A 21628-nucleotide genomic window follows, 5' to 3' on the forward strand; every position below is an offset into this window, starting at 1 on the left:
TCAAAATAACTAATAAGACAACCGAACCTTTCAAAGCATCAGCAGCAGCTGTACAATAACCTTGGAATAGAAATAAGTCCACATTTTGAGGAGGGAATCCAATCAAAGATGTAGTAAACAAGACTAAGAATCTGTGTCCAATGCAAACTTTGAATATTGAACTGTTTTTAAAACACATTTCGCATTATTCTTCAAGATACTTAGTCCTAAAGTGCTATTGAATACAGCAGAGGTGCATAAAAACACCTTGTCAGCATTAATAATTATACGGTATAACAACAAATGTCATAAAAAAGGCTACATATGCTATTCAAAAGTTAATGAAAATGTTTTTTAAATGCCCTAATTCAGCAGGTGCATTTTTATTCACTTGTTTTTGTAAGCACATGTTGTGCATAACCTGAGCACAAACAACAACAAAAAGAAAGTTGTCACGCTTGGTTCAGGTGGGAAAGTTAGTATATCGATAAAATCAATATGCAACAAAGTGCAATGGAAACAGCAAATAAAACCTGACAATCATGAAGCATTTAATCATCCACAAAAGCTCCGCTGAGGAGACTAAAAATAGAGGCAGACAAAAACATCTGATCTGAGGGGAGCGTTGAGGAGACCGTAACATTCCTCAATTTAACAAATGATACTAAGACAATAGCCATATTTCAATCGGGTTTTTCCATAGTTTTCAATCGTTTGAGGTCTGACTGGAGAGACCCTGATATTTGCGTAATAGTATTTTCATTCACATATATATATATATATATATATATATATATATATATATATATATATATATATATATATATATTCTTTAACCTTTCTCTCACTCTATTATCTCAAGAACCTCTTAATGCTTTCTACGAGGAAATGTGTTTTTTTATCTCCTCAGTGTGACACGGACCTTTTGACAGTAAAAGGCAGGACACACACACACAGCTGCTGTCTGTGTACATGCGGGTCAACGACTATCCAATAAATACCCTTCAAGAGATAAATGTCCAACACAAAACAAGAGGTGTTGTATACAGCAGGTAACAGTTATTCCAATTACTACAAGGAAAACAAAAACATGAACTCAAAAATCTTTGCAGCAATTAACATTAGCAGTTGTAGAGCTTCTCCATCTAGATATCCTCAGATGTTTCAATGCACTGCCTATGGAGCTCCATGAGCCCCAATGCACTAAAGAATGAATACAAATTTGACTGGTACTAAAGAGTAAGAAAATGTGCATGCTCATCGGAACGAAGAAAAGAGGGTGAAATATCTGGTTATGTAAATATGACTAATGTAAAATAGTTGGGAAAGCATTTGCAGAACAGTTGTGAAATAGTGTTACTGGCACACACAATCTAAACACAGTCAATTCTCACACAAACACTGAGATATTTACACCATATTTACATTAATACGCACACACACACAAACACAATAATCTCCACTATGGAGACGCCACCCGAAGTCTCCAGCAAGAGCTCTCAGTTTGACCTTCATACCAGACCAAAAGATAACAATACGTTACCTTAAACACAGGCATCTGGACGCGTAGTGTGCTGAGTGTTTAAGTGTGTTGTCATCGGTGTGTGTCCCAGAGTACGGCAAAGAATGGCACAGTTCATCCATCCACACACACACACACACACACACACCAACAAAGCACGTGTGCTGCGCGAATAGAGACAGGCTGCTAATCCAATGGGACCGTATGTGATCTTTTTCTTTCTTTTTTTTCTTGTCCGTTTTTCCGGATGTGTCAGTGCTTCAATTTCTCCTCCTCTTGTTCCGTTTCTCGTCTTTGTTGCTGCAGTCCCAGCTTCTCCCCGAGCTCGGCAATAACGCGTGTGTGTCAATGTGTGTGCAAAGGAGCAAAAGAGGGGGGTAAAGAGGGATCTGGTGAAGGAAGGGAAATGAAGACAGATTTGAATCAGGGAGAGACAGAGAGGTGTGAGAGAGAAAGGAGGAATTGAACGAAATGTGATGTTTTAAAAATGTAGAGAGAAGGATGGTTATGAAAAGATCAAATGCAACTAACTCTCTGGAGACCAAAGCAGTCAGTGTCCTTCATTTTTCCCCACTGTGTGTGTGTGTATGTCTCTCTCTCTCTCTCTCTCGTCCTCCGTGTGCTATTTTTAGAAGTTGCTCCGTTGCAAATCAAAGCACTGAATCAAACCCTATCAAAGAGAAGGATATTAAGGGCCATGTCTTTCACACCTCATAAGATATGCATGCACACACACACACACACACACACACACACACACACACACACGTGCACACGCACGCACACAACCCTGTCTGTTACAATGACCATGTGTCTGACCTAAGGGGAGCCATGTAAGCTATACGTCAGGCCTTATCTAATCATATGTGCTAATAAATACTGGGCTTTTCAAACAGCTATTTTAAACCTTTGTGAGTAACACTGCACAGACCGCTGTCTCCCTCACTGTCTCTGGCTAGAGGTATTCTCGGGGACACATTTCCATGTGATGCATAAAGTAATGATTGACATCTAAAAAGTAGAATATCAACTTATGGCCAACTACTGTTCAACGTTTGCCTGTTTCGACTGCTTCCAGGACCGTACCCAGTTGTCTTGGTAATCGGTGGCAGGATGTCTTGAAATTTCTCACAACTGTCATCAATCACTTCTACTGATCAAAAATGTAAAAAGAAAAGAAAAAGAAGCCCTGATGTTAAACTATTATCCCAGCTCCATTGCATGCTCAGTGGAGCATCTTTTTAAGTCAAGAATGCGCATAATTAAATTTGACAGTGAATGGATTTCATGCTCGGCTGTACCTTCTTAGGACTAAGTCTGCGAGGCTCTTCTACACTAGCTCCTGAGCTGATGCATGATTGCCGTTATGTAACACAGTTATGAATAGTTAAAGGTGAGCTAAAATGAAGCCAAACACCACTCCATCAAAGGGAAATCATTAATGTTTAAAGAGAGACAAGGGAATTAATCCTAAACTATAGGCCACAATGAATAACATCCATGATCTGCGTGTGTGTGTGTGTGTGTGTTTGTGTGTGTGTGTGTGTGTGTGTGTGTGTGTTTGTGTGTGTGTGTGTGTGTGTGTGTGTGTGTGTGTGTGTGTGTGTGTGTGTGTGTGTGTGTGTGTAACTGACGGAGACACAGGGAGAGCTAAAGGGAAACACAGTCAATGATAAAGATATCAGAGAGAGGCTGTAGGTGGAGGGTTGCATAGTTGCTGCAATAGAATTAGTAAAGGAAAATAATAATGTTCCTAATGTTTTATATTGTAAACATAACGAAGAGAAAAGAAGAATAAGGTGGGGAGTTAAGGTTTCTTGTTTTCTGGTCGACTTTTTAAATTCTTAGTGTAGAATGAGGAAAGCGCACCAAAATAACAAATGTGCAATCTGTCACTCAAATACAGAAAATAGGTATGGTGTGTGTGTGTGTGTGTGTGTGTGTGTGTGTTTGACAGGACAAATGGAATTCATCCGTGTATAATTAGAGACAATGAAGGGGAACGTGTGTGTCTGTTGCATGCAAACAAAGAGAGCGAGAGAAATGTGAATCACGTGAATGAGTCGACGTTGCCCGTATTGGACTTCATATATTTACTATCTTGTTTTCAGACTGTGTGTTTAAACTGAGTGGGGACGTTGGACGTGTACGATGTAAATATCTGTGTATATATATATATACTGTTTGTAATTCCCTACTTACGATGGAGTGACAGGCGTAAAGGAGCCTCTCTCACTACTCACTCCTCTACTTATTCTCCTGCGTCCCTCACTGAGTCCTATCGTAACCCAGTGATACTGTCCATTACTTCTAATATGCTTCCTCTGCTATCCTGTCAAGTGCTGCTAAAACACATCCAACCCTGATCTCATTGGGAACCTGCACAAATTCACTCTGCATTGACCCTTCCTCCCCCCACTGTCAAACTCCTCTTTACGGCCTTTGTCATCCTTTGTTTTTATCTATTTCTCCAGTCGATTTGTAACTTATGCTGTCTTGCAATTTAGGGCAATAACCATTAACGTATACCTCAAGTATACAACATTAAGTATATTTCTCTGGATAAGTGCACTTGTGTTGATATACTGTTGGATAACTAGAATACGTGTTCCGACAAAACCTTTTTAGAAGTGTACTTCCATGTAGACATTAAGTGTGCTTTATTACACTAAATATTTGTAAGATTATGTGCCATTTTGTACTTGCAGTAAAGCAACTTTGCTTTTATTATAAGACGCTGCTGAGAAAAGTTGGATTTCTTTGCAATTTAATTACTTGAAAACAAAATCTACATCTTCATTCTCCCAGTGAGTTTCTCACAGAACTTTTGACCATTGACTTATTAATTATTAGTAAGCTGAGAAACACAGAAGCATAGTTGCACATCCTGAGAAAATGACCTGTGTCAAGACAATTGACCTTTAACAATTTTATAGGAATAAAACGGGAATAATGGGATTGAATAATTCGGTTTTCTGATAAATCCTGAACTGTGGAGTGGAGCTATCAGCTTATTTTCTGTTAGTTATTGTGTGTTGCTGCTTAGGATTCAGTGTGCCCTCGTAGTGAGATATGCTGCTCAAAAGGAGGCATATTCACCAGCACTTCCTATCTGTCCACAGCTTCATTTATCATTGATCAAGTTAGCTGCAGATGGAGGGACACAGTAGAATAGTCGGTAAGAGAAGAGGAGACCACCACTTTCTTTAAATGTATAAGTTTGACAAGTCGAGAGAAAGAGTAAGACTTGGACGGAATGAGAACGAGCCCTTGTCCTCCTGAGTCATAAATGCTGTGTAATAACCACTTCAGCGGCTAAAACAGATTCTCATAAATGTGAGATGAGACAGTCAGAGAGAGAGAACAGAACACGCTGCATCCAAACAGACACGCTTTCTTCATTAGCAGTAGCCATCTTTTTTTGGTTCACTCTTCGTTTGAGCCTCAAGTGAAAGATGTGTGCACCTTTCACTGCAGATAGTTTGTTTTTCTCTTCTGACTCAGAGAAGGAGGGCCAGCATTGCTCATTGTGCGGCTGACATTTTAAAAATGGCCAGTCCCTTAATTCACATTTGAGGGTGTGTGTGTGTGTGTGTGTGTGTGTGTGTGTGTGTGTGTGTGTGTGCATGTGTGTGTGCAGATGAACAAATGCATTTTTCCAGCAGCTTAGTGGCTAATGCTGCCCAGACAAGAGTGTACCGGAAGCTTTCCAAGGAAAGAGCTCACTGGCTTTTAATGGCTCTGGGGTACCAGCACAAGGGTGAGTGTACATGAGTATGGAAACAAATAAAAGGGTGGAATGTGCATCATAGATTATTAGTTTAGTGTATTCTGTATACAGAGATCACTAATTTAGGAGCTCACCATTGAAACTCCTTCATTCTGATTAAAGATCCTTGACGTTCAAAGCCCCTAAAATAAGTGATGTCACAGTGACAAAATAAATAGATTCTGAACAAAATGATCACAAGGTGGAAACAGTGTACGTGAGCAACGTGGAATTGTAATGTGTTACCAAAATCAAGTAAAATGAAAATAAATGAAATGCAAAATGCAAAAACCTAGTTTATACTTTGACTAGCCTTTTTTCCCCTCCAAACACAACAGCTGCCTCTGTCCAGGACCATCCAGAGAGAGAGTAACATTTCCAGAGAGAAAAGGGCTCATATCCAAATGTTTCCAAAGGGGAGCTTTCAAAGCGTTCAGGGACTTGAAGGAACTGGGGCAGCTGCTGACAACAACACTGCGACAGAGTAACCCCCATATGTTGGAAAAACATGAATGGACAAAATAGCATAAGGAGGTGGAATGGGTGCGATTGTGTGTTTGCCCTTTGGGTGGATTCTGCTCTCTTTGCACACTTCAACATAACTCTTGAGTAAAGTGCATGCTTCAGCTAAGTTTGGATTTACTCGGCTTTGTGCGTGAAAGGACAAATGCAGTTTCCTACACAAGGGAAATGTGGGATTCAAAGGGTCACTTTGTAAAGCTCCTTTGCTGCAATTCTAACTCACTGGAAAGTGCATCAAAGACACTCTATTCAGTAAGTTGTAGTGTTGACTCTGCAGTAAAGAAACAGGGTGCACATAAGTATCATCATATCTATCAAGGGGACAGTGTGGCAGATTTTTAATCATGTGATTCAGAGATTAATGTCAATTTGTGTTGATGTTAATCTAATGCAGTTGTTGTCTGTGGAGGGATGTGACCCAAAATGTGTCTATATAGGAATATGTCCTCCTCTCTTTTGCCAATATGAAAATAACCAAAGGAGACTTCCGAAGTGAAATACACAAGACACTTGGTTTTAAAGCATCACATACAACCAATAGAATACTACAAATTCAATTCTCCTCATATCTCCCGTACTTGACAAAGCTGATTTGGTGATTTTGATATCATTAAACACATCTGGAGTTGACTGAATACAAACTATTTGCCTCCAAGGTACTCTGGAGAAATGCAATCAAAAGTGAACTAATTTGTCTCGATGTAAAATGATTAAGCATGTATTCGCTTGCCTCCGGGACACCGTTTTTATTTCCATTTAATAAGAGATGACAGTAAACGAGTCTAATAAGTGCATAAAGAAGGTAGACAGGAATAACTATACAGGAAGGATACGCGCACACACGTGCATGTATTATCACACTGACTAACAATTTCGTGACTCACAACTCACGGGAAAAAATGCCAACCTTTAACACTGTCAGACGCACATTTTGAAGTACACCATGCATTCATCATGTCTGAGCAGGCAGCTCCTGTGAGACTCACTAGATGGTTTATTTTGCTATAAAAGAAAACGGCTTCAGCTTTAATAAGCATAGTTTGTTCCCAGTTACAAAAAGCAGACGGGAAATATCCTACAAGGACTATTGCACGACTTAAATACTAATTAAAATTGGAAAAGCAATCAATCAGTGCAGGTTTTTTTAAACCATGTCTTTGCTGATCAATATACTGGTTCGGTCAATAGAGTTTGGGTAAATGGCATTGACTTACGTGACTTAGCACACTTTCCAAAGTGTTTTGTTATTGAACGTATTGATCACTGCAGTGTGTGTATATGTGTTCATTCATTCAGCCGGGTACATCTAATTTATATGGCTCGCGTGAGGAAACTGGCAAAGAAAGCTTCATGTACAATGTAAATATAGTTTGAAAGCTCAAGTATTTTATCTGTAAAACAGTGTTTAAATATTTAAAATCCTTTGAATTTTTGTGCTAAAGTAAAGTATAGCCTAAAATATGGGCCACGTTCTTGGACTTCTGGGTAATCAGGTCTCATTCCTGAACCATATTGGTAAAAACACAGACACGCATATACAAGGAAACACATGAATGCAAACACATGCAGAGAGAGAGAAATTAAATACTGTCGGCTTGTCGCTCTCTTTCATGTGCTGATGAAATGAACCCCTAATGTACAACAGGTGTGGCATCTCCACACAAATCTATGTATCCCTTTTAATCACCTTTTAATCACCTTTTAATCACCTTTCGACTAAACTCAAATGAAGTGGGTTGGACTGCTTTGAAACTGATGACATTAATGAGCTGTCTCGTCTGTTCATCACAAATGAAAGAAGTAAGGAATTAAGAAAATAAAAAAGCCGAGGGTCCAAGGTTTTGCCAGATTGGAACTCACTCTCACAGCTTTCACAAAAACAAAACAAAAACAAATATATATATATTTGTTTCAGTAGATTTCCCTAGGTAATGCTTGAAATGACCAAATTGGGCCACAGTCATCTCATTGACGGCTCCCCTGCAGTCACCCTCTTAATCAGGGCACTCGATTGAGCCCAGTGAGCACTTAAAGATCAGTTACAGTGCATCCTTAACAGCACCGTGCTCTGCCGTAGTGCTACATTACAAGTAGAGGGATTAAACGAAATTTGAATTGATCCATTTAATTGTTTCCAAACAATAAAACAGGTCATCATCCAGTTCCCTCAGCTCTCTGGAGTCTTTAGCATCTTTCGGCTCAACCAAGATTTGATTTTTCTGACACGAAAATGTACAGTTTTGGTTCACTCTAATAACATTATGCTCCAAACAGCAGACAAAGTTTGCTACTACAACATAGTGCAGATGTATCTATCAACGGTATAGAGACCAAATACAGAGCACATTGGATTTATAGACAAACTGCAGCCATAACTAACACCGGTTCAGTAGTTTGTACAGTGAGACATGCAAAGCTTTCCAACCCTAAATCACACCGACGAATTTGAGAATTTATAGTCAATATGTAGTTTGTATACATCGCCACTGTCACCGCACAGTCCGCACTGTGTTTCAATGATCATAACAAATACAATTCATAAAGCAAAGTTTAGTCAATATGTATATGTATATATATATATATATATATATATATATATATATATATATATATATATATATATACAGTATATAAATCCAGCCAGACAAAAGGCAGCATTAAACTTGCCTAAAAAAATGTAGGAGCTAAGTGGAAATTCATAACAATGGTTATGTGAGGTGCAGGAAAGTGTGTATGCTGGGAAGTGTGTGGTGTTCACAAATATATATGCATTCCAATGTGTCCATGTGTTTACCGATTGATCTTCGGACCTCAAACTAAATTGGAAATGCTCCTCGATGTGCGCGTGTCCGTGTGGCATACCTGTTCAAAATGTGAAAAGGAAGGCTCCCTCCTGTGAAGCTGGAGCTGCTTGTCAATGTTGTCCTTCAGACACTGACACACACGGCGCTTCTGGTCTGCGGAATAGGCTTCGAGGCTGAGCAGGCAGTCACACTTCTAGAGAGAGAGAGAGAGAGAGAGAGGGAGAGAGAGAGAGGGAGAGAGAACAAAACAAAAGACAGCAGGCAATTAGGCATCGACTGTCAGAGGAGAGAAGAAGTGTCTCCTGATCTTTGGATCGTGAAATGGTTCAAGATGGGAAGAGCCCAAGGGCATAAATTAGAGGATTAGACTAGAAAGTATAAAGAATAAATCAAATGCTTTCACCTTAAGACTAGAGCTACCTGTTTGTGTGTGTGTGTGTGTGTGTGTGTGTGTGTGTGTGTGTGTGTGTGTGTGTGTGTGTGTGTGTGTGTGTGTGTGTGTGTGTGTGTGTGTGTGTGTATGTGTGTGTGCGTGTAATCTATCACAAGCACAGTGTCAGATGCGCTGCACTACTGAGTGTATGTGCCGGCACGTTCACGTGTGTGTTATTGTCTGCAGGATTCCTCTTCCATTGTCATCTGAACTTTGTCTTCATGACACCACCGACTGTAAAGTGGTCAAAACGCGAGCATTAGTGAAATTAGATAATGGTCTAGTATCCACTTATATGGATATGCTGACAAAACGATTACATGACCAATAGCAAGATGGCCCTCTTAAAAGAGCACAAATCAATACACCACTGCTGGGAAATATATGAGAATAAATATTTAACCAAGCGGTTAAGTTTGAGTTGGCAGAGCTTTGTCAAATAGCTTTTTACTCAAAAAGAACAGAAATATCCCTCGGCTGACTCTCCAGGACATCCAGAATCTGTGTTTGATCTCACTGATGTCCAGATTAAATCTCTATTAGTTTAATGACCACATTTGGTTTTGGGTCATGATCCCAGCAATGCACTTTTGATAAAAGACAGATCATATGAATCCTTTGTATAATACACAAAACTCATTTATGTGGATTTTCGCTCCAAATCCTGATGTGACTTCCGAGAAGACCTCTTAAAAAGTTAAAGGAGGAGGGTTAATGGGAGTATAATGTCTAAGATATGAACATGTTGTGTCAGTTATTGTCAGTAAGTCTGCAGTGGTTTCTGGGCTGCAGTGTGAAAAACAAGTTTTACCTCTTTCCAGTGACATCAATGTTTATGAAACTTTCAAAACTGCCACACAGCGTCTTTTGGGCTTCGGTGGAAAGACTCGATGTAGTAAATGCCTCATAGTTTAATCGTTCACGCATATACAAGCCATAATCAGCAATATTAAAAGAATAAAAGGCTTGCAATATTTCAGTTGATTTGTAATGAATCCAGAATGCATGACATTTTTGTTTTTTTAATTGCATTACAGAAAATAAAGAACTTTATCACAATATTCTAATTTTCTGAGACAGTCCTGTATACTCACATAATTCGGTGCACGCAGCTGCAGCACGTTTCTGACATGGCAATCCATGGCTATGGTACAAATTCTAGGATCACCTAATTGCATTTTCTATCGTAACACAAAATATATGGTTCTCAGGGTACCAACTAACAAATCCATACCACAATACTCAAACAGACATAAACACTCACATCAACTCGTCTGATCCGCCTTTCTGGCATGTTCAGTTAAAGAATAGTTTTCATTATTCCGTGCTTTTCTGATCAAAGTGCACAAAATGAAAGGAACCTTTTGTGCAGAAGTACATTTTGTTTAGCCATTTTTTTGCTTTCCCATTTGATTATTTCCATCTACCTTGGTTGCTCTGCTTCCGGCAGTGTCAGGGAAAAAACATTTGTATCCTGACATTTTTGAGCACGAGTCAGGCTATAAATAGTATTTTTTCATCCTGTGTCTTCAGAGATCGACTTGAGTCCTTGGGGCTTTCCTTGATGCTCACTGCCCTGGTCAGTGGTGAATCATGATGCTAGTTTATATGCCTGTTCCCAGATGGTGATGCTGCTGTTGTGGCACAGAATGTTTGGTGGTTAAATCCTTGTCAGTGTTAGTGATGCTAATGCAGAGTAAAGGGCATTTAAAGCTGAAATAATGGGCGCAATGTCAAGGCGGTTTTGCCATGATGCAGTATAGAATGTACAAGGCACAGTTGTATGTAAAAGTGTTGACTAATATTTTGTTGTGTCAGGGTTTTTGTTGTCTCTTTTTTTCTTGTATGTGTATTTTGCACACTGGAAAAAAAAGAAAAAGGAACTAATAAAGAAAAGACACAAAAACGAGATAGAGCAGCAGGTTAGATTGCAAAAGCCTTTATGAAATTGAGCCTGACTGTTTTCAATTGCACCACGAGATGATGAAAAAGGGGCTTTTTCAGAGCGGACAGAAATCAATGTTGATGTTCTTTGATATCCATCATTTGGACTGTATCCGAGTATATAAGGGCTCAGCAGAGGCCATAATATTCGGAACAAATGCACACACGTGTTTGAACACTTCAACCTAAACAACCAGCCCCAGAGCAAACGCTTATGATATTGCTGCCAGTGAAAATCTCAGAATTCTTTCTAAGATCATTTTTCTACGGGTCAGGAAAGTTTAGCAAATCTTAAATATATATATATCATTTTCATTCACAGTTTTTCTAGCTAAGTAAAGAAGAACATGATATATATATATATATATATAAGTGCCCTCGATGGACTGGCGGCCTGTCCAGGGTGTCCCCTGCCTTCGCCCTATGTCAGCTGGGATAGGCTCCAGCGCCCCGCGACCCTAATGAGGATAAGCGGTATTGAAAATGGATGGATGGATGGATGGATATATATATATATATATATATATACATATATATATATGTATATATAAGAAAATGATATATATATATATATATATATATAATTCACAGTTTTTCTTCTTTCCTTAGCTATGGCATTAGCTAGCTGACGAGTTGAAATAATTTAATTTCCTGGTTGCCTAGAGACAGCAAAGTGACATTACTTATGCAGTCACCAAGTTAAGGTGTAATAGTGTGCAATCTAAAAAGAGATGTGACACATGGTCACAACACAAGCCAACTAACATTCAATCATGTGATGATAATGACACCTGTTAGAAATGTAACACACGTGCAACCCAACACCTCCCAACAGACCCCACACACACACAAATCTGTCATTTGCATTTAGAATTTCCAAATCAGCGTTAATGTGATGTACTCCGTTTTTGTTTCTCCGTTGAGCCTCAGTTAATACAGTAATTATTTGGGATGAGAAACAATGTAAGAATAATGTAAACGCTCATGCTTTCCAGAAAACAGCATAATATATAAACATAATATCTTAGGAGACTTCTAATGATGAACTCTCTCCCTCTCTCTCTCTCTCTCTCTCTCTCAGCATTATAAAACACACACACTGTGCTTTGCATCTCCCTGAGATAGTTATCCTGACAGTGACTTGAACATCATCACATTACATCAGTAAATATAATCAGTCATGCCAGCAGATGAGTGAACTGTTGACAGCTGGTTTACAGAACACATGTCTTGTGCAGCTCCAGCTGGAGCTTTCTAACCTGTGATGCTGCAGGAACAGCTGTCTCTTAGTTTTAAGCAGTACCACTTCACTACTGTGATACATTGAGAATGTTTGTTTTTATTTCAGGGTTTAACAATAATCCCAGTTACATTGAAATCACAATAAACAATATATATAAGTATATATTCACGTTTGAAAGGAATTTGCTGGAATCCCCCCCCCCCCCCCCCCCCCCCCGACTCTGTGGAAGCAGTTCTTTGGGGATTTTCATGTTAAAGTCACATTATGTCTTGGCATAAAACATCATCCGGTCAGTAACACAGTCAGGTCCTAAATAAAGCCCCTATTATAGGATAGCTAAAATAGCTAATGGTGCCCTTATTCTAGCTTCTACCTTAGTTCATCCCTGTTTATAAATCCACCCACCCAAGAGATAAACATGAGAGCTAATGAAACAAAATTCAATGAATGGCCACTGGCCTGCCATGGAGTGGCTAAAAATACAAGCCGCATTTCCCCTTAATCAGATTGATTAAAGTGCTCCCTGCTTGAAGCCCAACCCCTGAGCCATCTGGCAGATGAGCTTTCAATGTGTCGTTGGTCTGCTGTCAACACAGCTCACCTAAGCTGCCTCAGCACAGGTTAGCATGGTTTCAGTGACAGCTAATGTACCTAACACTATTAAATCATAATTTTAACAGGTATTAATGACTCAATTTGTTGTGTTTTTCTCTCATGTGGAAGAGATCACATATATTAAGAATGTTTATAGTTTTGATGCTTTAGGAAATATACGTATTTGTTTTCATACGGAGGGTCAGACAAGGAGACAGATAACACTATCATATCTGCATGCTAAATAATAAGCAGTTACCGGCTGATTAGTTTCCCTTAACGAAAGACTTGAAGCAGTTACATACCACAGTGTTTCTTGGAGTGGGGACTTCCTAGTGATCATCGTGATGCTGCCAGGCAATCAGCGGAGACTCAAGAAAGAGATTCAGATTCATTCACATTCCAGTGCATAACCTAACACAGCTTTTCACTTTGTTCTTTGTACGGACTAATCAAGCAAGATGTAACAAGTTACTAAAAACTGCTTCAGAGTTGCATGTTTTTTTCTGTTTTTTTAACAGAAAATGCTATTTTATGCTAAGCTAAGACAAGCTAATCCAGTGCTGGCTGTAGCTTCATATTTAGCCCAAGGAGACTGGTATCAATATTCTCATTTAACTCTTAGCAAGAAAGTGAATAAGCATATTTGTCGAATTATCGCATTAACATGGAACATTTCATGGATATGTTCTGATCTTTTTTTGCATGACATTCAAACCCGATAAGAACTGAGATATCTGACAATGTAAATTGATTTGTTTTCAGTTCATCATAATTTGCTTGGAATGCTTGCACAAATGAGAGATGAAACAAAGTGCTCGTGGAGCCCAGCCATGGGCTACAAACCCCTCCCACCAGCCCAGCTTACCCTCCTGCCCCAGATCATCCAAGCCCTTATACAAACTCAAACTCAGTCTCAGCTTCAGCTTATCTCTTTTTGTCATTTGCACTAAATTAGTTCAGTTAATTTAGGTTCAGATGTGAGTGTTTTAAGTGTACACATCTGCGGAAGATATAACTTACTTGTAAAAATAGATTGTAAACAAACAGAAGAGACACAGAAGAAAAAAATGTAACGCTCTTCGTTTAATGTGCACACCACTGAAGATGAGTGCAGTAAAACAAGTACACACTTCTGGCAATGGTAAGAGATGTAAAACAAAAAGACATAATGCTACCAACCTATTACAGGATTATGATAATGATAGTGAGAATACTGTGCTCTTTTCTTCGGCAAGTCCCTTTACATCGTCAGACTAGCGTCTTACCCTTTTAGTCGTAGCCCATACACTGATGTTGAACATGGTATCGTAACTAATCACTCCATCCCGATTGAGTTAGTTACAGACAAAACTACCAGCACGTCATCTTCCTATTATCTAACCTATTCATGTCCTTCTCCGTTCATTCTCTGGGCTGTAAGCTTTCACTTCTAAGCTTTGAGGCTGTGTAACTGTAGCATTTCATAGGTTCATGGCTTCCAATTAAGTGGCATGTGAACAGGAGCTCATGATGCTTCAGCAGCTAGCTGACTTTTGGGACAATAGAGGACAATCCTCCTATTTTATATATCATCTCTTATTTTTTATTTGTTTATTCTTTAAAAACTTACATTCCATACATGGAATTTGACCTCTGTATTGAACCCATCCAAAGCCTTTTTCAGGAGCAATGGGCAACTGTAAAACCAGGGAGCAGCTTAGGGTTCAAGGACACTGAAACATAGTGGGAGACTTGTTTGACTAACACCACCATGAGGTTAATATTTTTGGTTTCTTAGTGGAATGTCTTGACTATTCGCTCTGTTATGCCATGAAATTAGGTAACAATGTGCATGGCGCCCAAATGTGTCCTTAGGACTTTGGTGATCCCCTGATTTTTCCTCAGAAACTACTACATGGACTGGCAAAACAATTTGTAGAGACAAGGTTCCCTTTCATACATCTGACGACATCAGAAGGTCTGTAGCGGTCAGGGTAATGGCAGCCAAGTCTGATACCCATGGATGACTGTCTCATGACTGTCATTCCTAAACCTGGGAGTTTATATAATTAAAAGGAAATGGCTGGATTTGAGTGTGTTTCTATTCACTGGAACAATTTAGGGCAAAAAATGTTAAAAAAAACAAGGTTTAGGTTTTTGTCCCTGTAATGCTGGGGAATTGTTCTTATTGTGTGGTCTCAAAGGTAACCCCTAATAGAGTAACTAACTGTCAATAGATTGCACCACACACACACAAATGAATCCATGATTTATGTTCTATAAAAGAAAGAAAGAATGGAATCGACTCTTGGCTTTCCCACAGTCTTTCATCTATTTCTAGTTTGTTTCTCTGGTTTCCAGCTCAGAGCTCTTATGTGGTTTGCCCGGACAAAGCAGCCATGAAAAGAGCATGTAAACTGGAGTCCTTGGCTCGTGGTGCTTCCGATAGCCACCGGGGAGGATGATAAGCACATGACAGGGCGAAGAGGAGGCCTTCTGAAGTCCTGTACTGTTTCAGGAAAGTTTCCTCAGTCTGCTTTTTCTTTTAGTAGTCAAAGTAGTTTTGCATGTTTTTGTCTTGGTTTGTTTTTTCGTTATGACCTTTCCACGATCACTGAGTGTATCAATCCTTTGGCTTTTCTTTGTAGGGATACAGTCAGTACCAATACCTGAGCTTCGGGTATCTGCCTATATTGAGTACCGATCTGATCCAAGTATTCAGGTCATTTATTTACATTAAATTAGTGACTTTGACATTCGGCTGGGGATATGCGTATCAGTGGTCATCATATGAGTTTAATGGTTGCGTATCTGCTATGATTTAAACTGTTATTGTTAAACATTGTTAAATACTATTTCGTAAATACATACCTATCACAATTTAAAATCAATTATTCATTTGGAAATGAGTTTGGCACACTCCCCCATAAAAGTACTTGAATAATTTAGATGCTGGTTACCATTTGCCCTACACTTGATGGAAAATGGAGGTAATCCACAGTTTAGTGCAGCTCAGGAGAATTCTTTCCCTGCTGAATCTTTTGCTGCTGGCTAAGTGGTTGGTGGTAGTGGATCTTAATGCAATCATGATGCAAAGATGGGGGTCTTTAAGTGACGATAATCAGACCAATGGCCACTGTCACTGCAGTCCTGACAATCTGTGCTGGCATATCAAATCAGATAAAAAAGCAAAGTACACTTTAAGTTCCGGGCCAACTGGAATGAAGAGAGTCCATCTCGGTTCAATCAGTTCCTGACATGGCCTTGTTATAGATGGCCACCTTAAAGTGAGTATTATGCTGACAAAAGCCCCTGGGTGCTCATCATTCACACCCTGCCTTCAGACAGCGAATGACAAAGTGTATGTCATGCAGTCAATGATGTGCCTGAAAGCAACTTCACACAGAGACACATAAAAAGGCATTTAACAAACACCTATATATGTAAATTATTATAGATATGTTGAATATGTCTTGCTAGTCCTAGAAAAAGCATCAACAGGGAGTCTTCACTTGAAGTAATCAAATCCAAATTGCACAATCATTTACTGCGTCCACAAACGTCACCTGGACGTCAGCCGATTCGACCGAGAGCCCTGAGACCTTTCATTCCACGGCCCTCTTGAAATAAACGACCCTTCGTACGCACACCATGAGCTCTGTTAGCCGGATCGCAGAGCTCTCTTGCTTGTTCCACGGCCGACACGCTGTGATTTCACCTAGTTTGGCTCATCCCTTCTGAATCACCACATTGTCTAAGTGGTTTGAAGTGCACACAAGATGAGTCATACAGAAAAACAACAACTGCAAATCCCATATTAAAATATGGTTTGTGTGGTTCAGGAGTCACAACTGACCAAAGAAGAAGTACAAATCTGATAGATAATGTAAATGTATGCAAACTACGCTCAAATGAGGAAAGTAGTTTCAGTCATTGTTATCGTTGTGCTTTAGTGAGTGGAGATTATTCACGATTTTATGATCATTACTGATAACTATATTGTGTCTAATGGCTAACTGACAGGGGAATTGTGGTGAATGAGTGAACAGACAATTAATGTAATTCTCAGCTTTTACTGGGAACTTTACACACATCAGCAACCGTAACTAGAACCACGTGAATACAGCACGTTTTGGTACAGTCTAACATCAGCACTAGCAAAGTATAACATATGATATAAGGTCATCCTGGTCCCCTCAACGCCACTGATGAATTACACTTTATTCATTCATTAAGTTTGACATACAAGCTAATTGTACAACTTATGCAAATCACGTTGTCTATAACTCACTCAAGAAAGTGAGTCAGAGACAGTAACAACCATAAGTCATCTCCCTCTTGATAACACTTTTCCTATTGAGTGACAGAAATGCTCTTATCAGGTCATGCAGCGACACAGTGAGAACAACACAAATCTCCTTCTCTTAACCGGCGAATGCCTCGTGAGCCGAACCATTAAATCAGCAGGACTTACATCTCCGTAGTCAGAGAGCAGGTGCTTCTGAAGAGAGTTCGCCTCCCTAATTAACCTTTTCTTAGGCCCGACCCGGTCCGCCAAGTTGCCCATGATGACTCTGTGATGACCTTGATGCACTCCGCTGCGCAATAATCTCATACGGCGTCTCTCTCCTTGCTGTCTGTGTTCTTCGTTTACCTACACAACGATTTCTTGCTTCCTCTCTTCCTGCGTCACTGACACACTTACACACACGCACACACACGACTTTCTAGAAACACAATTGCACACCCCGAACACATGCACACGCACGCGCGCACACACACACACACACACACACACGTGTGAATCTGGGTTAGATCAGTTCCATTTTGAGCAAGTGCTAAAATAGGATGACCTCCAGTGATGGAGGAGAAGGGCAGGAGGAGACAAAAGGAGGGGAGCAGACTTTGACAGTGTCCCGACTTCAGGAGTGTGTGTATGTGTGCGTGTGACCTTTGCACAGATAGGCCAGAAAGAGCAATTCAATTAGTCCATCACGTAATACAAATTTCCTATTTCTGTAAACAAACACACACACACACACACACACACACACACACACACACACCAGCGGAGAGGGTTGGGATCACTCAAACACTTAAAACATGCCTGCATCTTGACTGCTCTTTTCCTCTCCACTTCTCTTTCATCCCTCTCTCCGTCCACACAACAGCGGCCAGGAGGGCGACCACTCTGTAAAGACTCTGTCATCACTTAAAGATAAACGAGCACTGCAGCAGTTTGGCAGCTGCTCACACTAACTTTGTGTAAACCTGAATTACAGAGAGAAGAGAAGCATCTCTTACAGTACCAGTGAGATTTAAGAGCTATATGGGCGAGCTGCAAGCAGCGTTTCACTGTGGCTGCCGTTTGCTCCCCGAGGTATGAAATTAACTGCTGACAGGTGTATCAAATATAATAGATGGCTGCACCATTTGCATATGTGTGTAACAAGCACACACACATACACACTCTCTATTTGCTGTGTCTATCTTGTCTGTTCTCTACACTATATGCTGCACAAGTTTGGTATTTTGGGAGCGTCCTTGCGAGGCTGCCACAGCTGACTTGTTTTCTGCTACAGAACCAATAGGTTGTGTCAAGCCTAAGGTGTCAAACTGCCACTGGTCCCTCCTGCTATGAGTGTGATCTGCCAATGAGAGAATTATTGGGTCATATACTGTGTGGCATCTGTCAAGCTACAAGACACAAATAGCTTCCAAGAGCAAACAAAGATAATAATTATCCAATTTAAACAATTCTGTGTGAAAACATACAACATTAAGAAATATGATAACATATCAAAGCTGGTGCACTGAAGACAACTCAACTCGAGCTGATAAAAGCTTTTCTTGTGTCGGATAAAATCCCATATCTGCCTTTAACTCACTCAAACTCTCTCCCTCTCTCTCATTTGCTGTTTTACGTAAAAGTTCCTATTTATATATGCTTTCTAATTGGATAGATTTAATAATATTGGAGCCTTGTTCTTCCTCTTTTCCAGCCTGGCGGGACAGATAGCAGGCCCCTCTCATTGTGTCTGGAATTTCTAAATAAAAGACCCTTTAAAAGATTCATAAGCTGCTAATGAGGTTAAGCAGCACATTTCAAAGCAAAAAGTAGTGTGTGTGTGTGTGTGTGTGTGTGTGTGTGTGTGTGTGTGTGTGTGTGTGTGTGTGTGTGTGTGTGTGCGTGTGTTCGCAGCAGGAGGGGTGGAGGTTTATATTTGCTCAGTGAAAAGATCATCCATATGAGCAGACATTTGCAGTCGCAGCAAAGAGGAGTCACAGTGGCCGGATGGATCAAAAAAGAGCCCCTTTAGCTATCCAGACATTCACTCTTCAGTTACAGTGAGGTGTGTTTCAAAGCTCCAATTTAATAGGCCAAAACAAAAGATTGCCTTGCTCTATATGTTGGGGCAGAATTGGATGAGCCAGGTCGCCCAGATTCATAAGATGTATGTTGTTTGGTGTTGTGCAGTGCAGCGTTATAGCTTTCATTGTCAAGTATCAAGGAGACGCAAGGGTGTACTGAGCCAATCCAAAGGATTGGTATCATTTCTTATAGAGCTCAAATATAGCTGATCAAAATCAGATTTTTCCTCTACTCTAATGTGTTTTGTCCACCTCACTGCTCCATAAGGATCCACACTGCTTCCCTGGCCACTTTGTACAAAATACATTATTACAGTTTGTTATTGCACATATGGGCATGTGTAACCCTCAGCATGTTCAGTTTAACTGCCTTTCTGTCATTACCCCGTATTTCATCCCTTCATTAAGGTTGGCTTCTGGATCTGGCGTCTAAACGCTAAAGATTTAAAGCAAGAATCTCGAGAAAAAACGGATGTAAAAGAAGGCTGCATTTGTTATTTAAAAGGGGCCAGATACATTTAATCAAAATTACCTCAGCTCATGTTCAGGTTGTGACTACAAATTGGGAATATTAATTAGGCTACCACTCAAAACTGTTGTGTTTCTACCTTAATCTTAAGATATTGAAAGTTAAACAACCTAATTAGACTGTGTGGCTCCTTCCATCAGAGGATCAGCGGTTCGATCCCCGGCTCCGCTCGTCCGTACCAACACTTGCTGTTTTAATGTGGCTCTGATTATATTTGCTGATGTAGTTGAAGTTTCCAGTGAAAGCTGAGAAGTCCACAAAGTCCCAAATCACTTACCCCAAATTGTTCCCGTAGGCTGTGTGCAGTGTGCAGGGGGCACCTTGCATGGTAGCCCCTGCCATCAGTGTGTGAATGGGTGTGAATGGGTGAATGACATGTAGTGTTAAAGCACTTTGAGTGGTCAGAAGTACAGACCATTTACCATTCCATCCATATTTGGTAAGAGACTCATATGGATTTAGATTCAATCCCGGATGATGAACTTGGTAAAATTCTACTGAACACCAACCCTTCGCCATGGTGCCAGCCAGCTACACATTCACGTTAGTACAGGATCAATGGAAACGCAGTGGAAAGGGAGGGGCAGCTGAAGAGATGGGAGGAGGACGAACTACTACCACCACCTGATAACTCAGATAGATAAAAAAATTAAGACAGAATTTTGCAATGAACAACCGGGTGAAAACAGCAATGAAATAGTCATTTTAATTCCTAATCCCTTTCATCTTGAAATGACAGCCAGAGAGATGTGACAGCCGATGGAAGAAAGGACGATTATTAATACTAATATTCTTGGGTTCAGTTTAGTGGCAAATTCTATTCCACAGCCTTATTTACACTGAGGATTATTGTATATCGAATGTATTCTCAAAATAAGATCAACTTTTTTGTTTCAACTTCTCTGTTGCAAAGATATCATAAACAAATACATGTGTGTTACAGCGTCTGCTCTGAAAGACTCACAGAGAAAAGACATTTTCATTACAGCTTTCAGCTAATCCTTGTTTCTTCCCTTTAATGTAATTTTCCACTGGAGTCGATTGCCCCTGTGGCTCATAAACAAAATAGGCTGCTCACATTAGCCCCTCTTTTTCTTTTAAACGCACACAAACACACACACAAGCCTTTCTCTTACCTCGGTCATGTGGATCAGGTAGAATCTCAGTTCTTCCGCATAATCTGTAGAAAACAACAACAGAGACTTAAATTTAGCGAACTACCCAACCATATTTCCTCTGTTTCATTTTCACTCACTTCCTTCTTATTCATAAAGTAACATCTTTGATTTCCGATTATAATTTTGCCAAAATGCTTTTATTGATGGAAGGCTTTTGATTTAGGTCAGCCTTATAGGCATCCAACCGTAATTCACTGAAGTAGTGCTCTGTGAGACAAGCCTGTGGGTAGGGAGTTAAGATAAATGGTTTTAATCGAGTGATGCGCCTTCCCCCTCCAACACACACACATACCCACACACTCAAATACTCACCCACACAACAATATGTCGTGGTGATGTTAACTATTTCATTTTAAATAAGTCTACACACAAGCTAACATTCTGACGGACACTGAATATCGTGTCCCGTGGGTGAGATTCAAAATGATTAAATATCTCTGAGAAGACAAGGATCATCCATTCCAACAGACACACCTCCTTTTCCTCGAGCCTTCCTTCTATCCTACATCGGGATGAAAGACTATCTACCTATCCGTATACGCCCCACCCCCCACATTAAGAAGATGATTTAGAAAAGGAGTTTTTAATAATACTCATCAATATATCATTTGTAATTGAATTTGCTACCCTGAAGGTCTGACAGGGAAAAGCACAAAGACCATTCAATCATAATGTGTTAGACGATATTTAGTAGTCCGTCGTACATTTTGTGCAAGAAAGAGCGAGGTACTAACTAAATGTAATCCTCCCGGTATTC

General features: G+C 39.9%; 1 protein-coding gene across 3 annotated transcripts in view; it reads right to left on the reverse strand.

The window, feature by feature from the left end:
• Nucleotides 1-21628, reverse strand: part of rgs3a (regulator of G protein signaling 3a) — a 120532-nt gene that overhangs the window by 42578 nt on the left and 56326 nt on the right. For 2 of the 3 annotated variants that reach the window (XM_034546399.1, XM_034546396.1), the window contains 2 exons: nt 20830-20873; nt 8655-8789 (listed from right to left, as the gene is read on the reverse strand). In XM_034546399.1, the coding sequence (XP_034402290.1) occupies nt 8655-8789; nt 20830-20873 (179 nt within the window). Of the gene's footprint in view, nt 1-1522; nt 1622-8654; nt 8790-20829; nt 20874-21628 lie in introns of those variants that run through there. The other variant, XM_034546397.1, reaches the window with a different exon arrangement.

This window comes from Cyclopterus lumpus, chromosome 12 (genome assembly GCF_009769545.1).
Source record: "Cyclopterus lumpus isolate fCycLum1 chromosome 12, fCycLum1.pri, whole genome shotgun sequence".
NCBI lineage: Eukaryota > Metazoa > Chordata > Actinopteri > Perciformes > Cyclopteridae > Cyclopterus > Cyclopterus lumpus.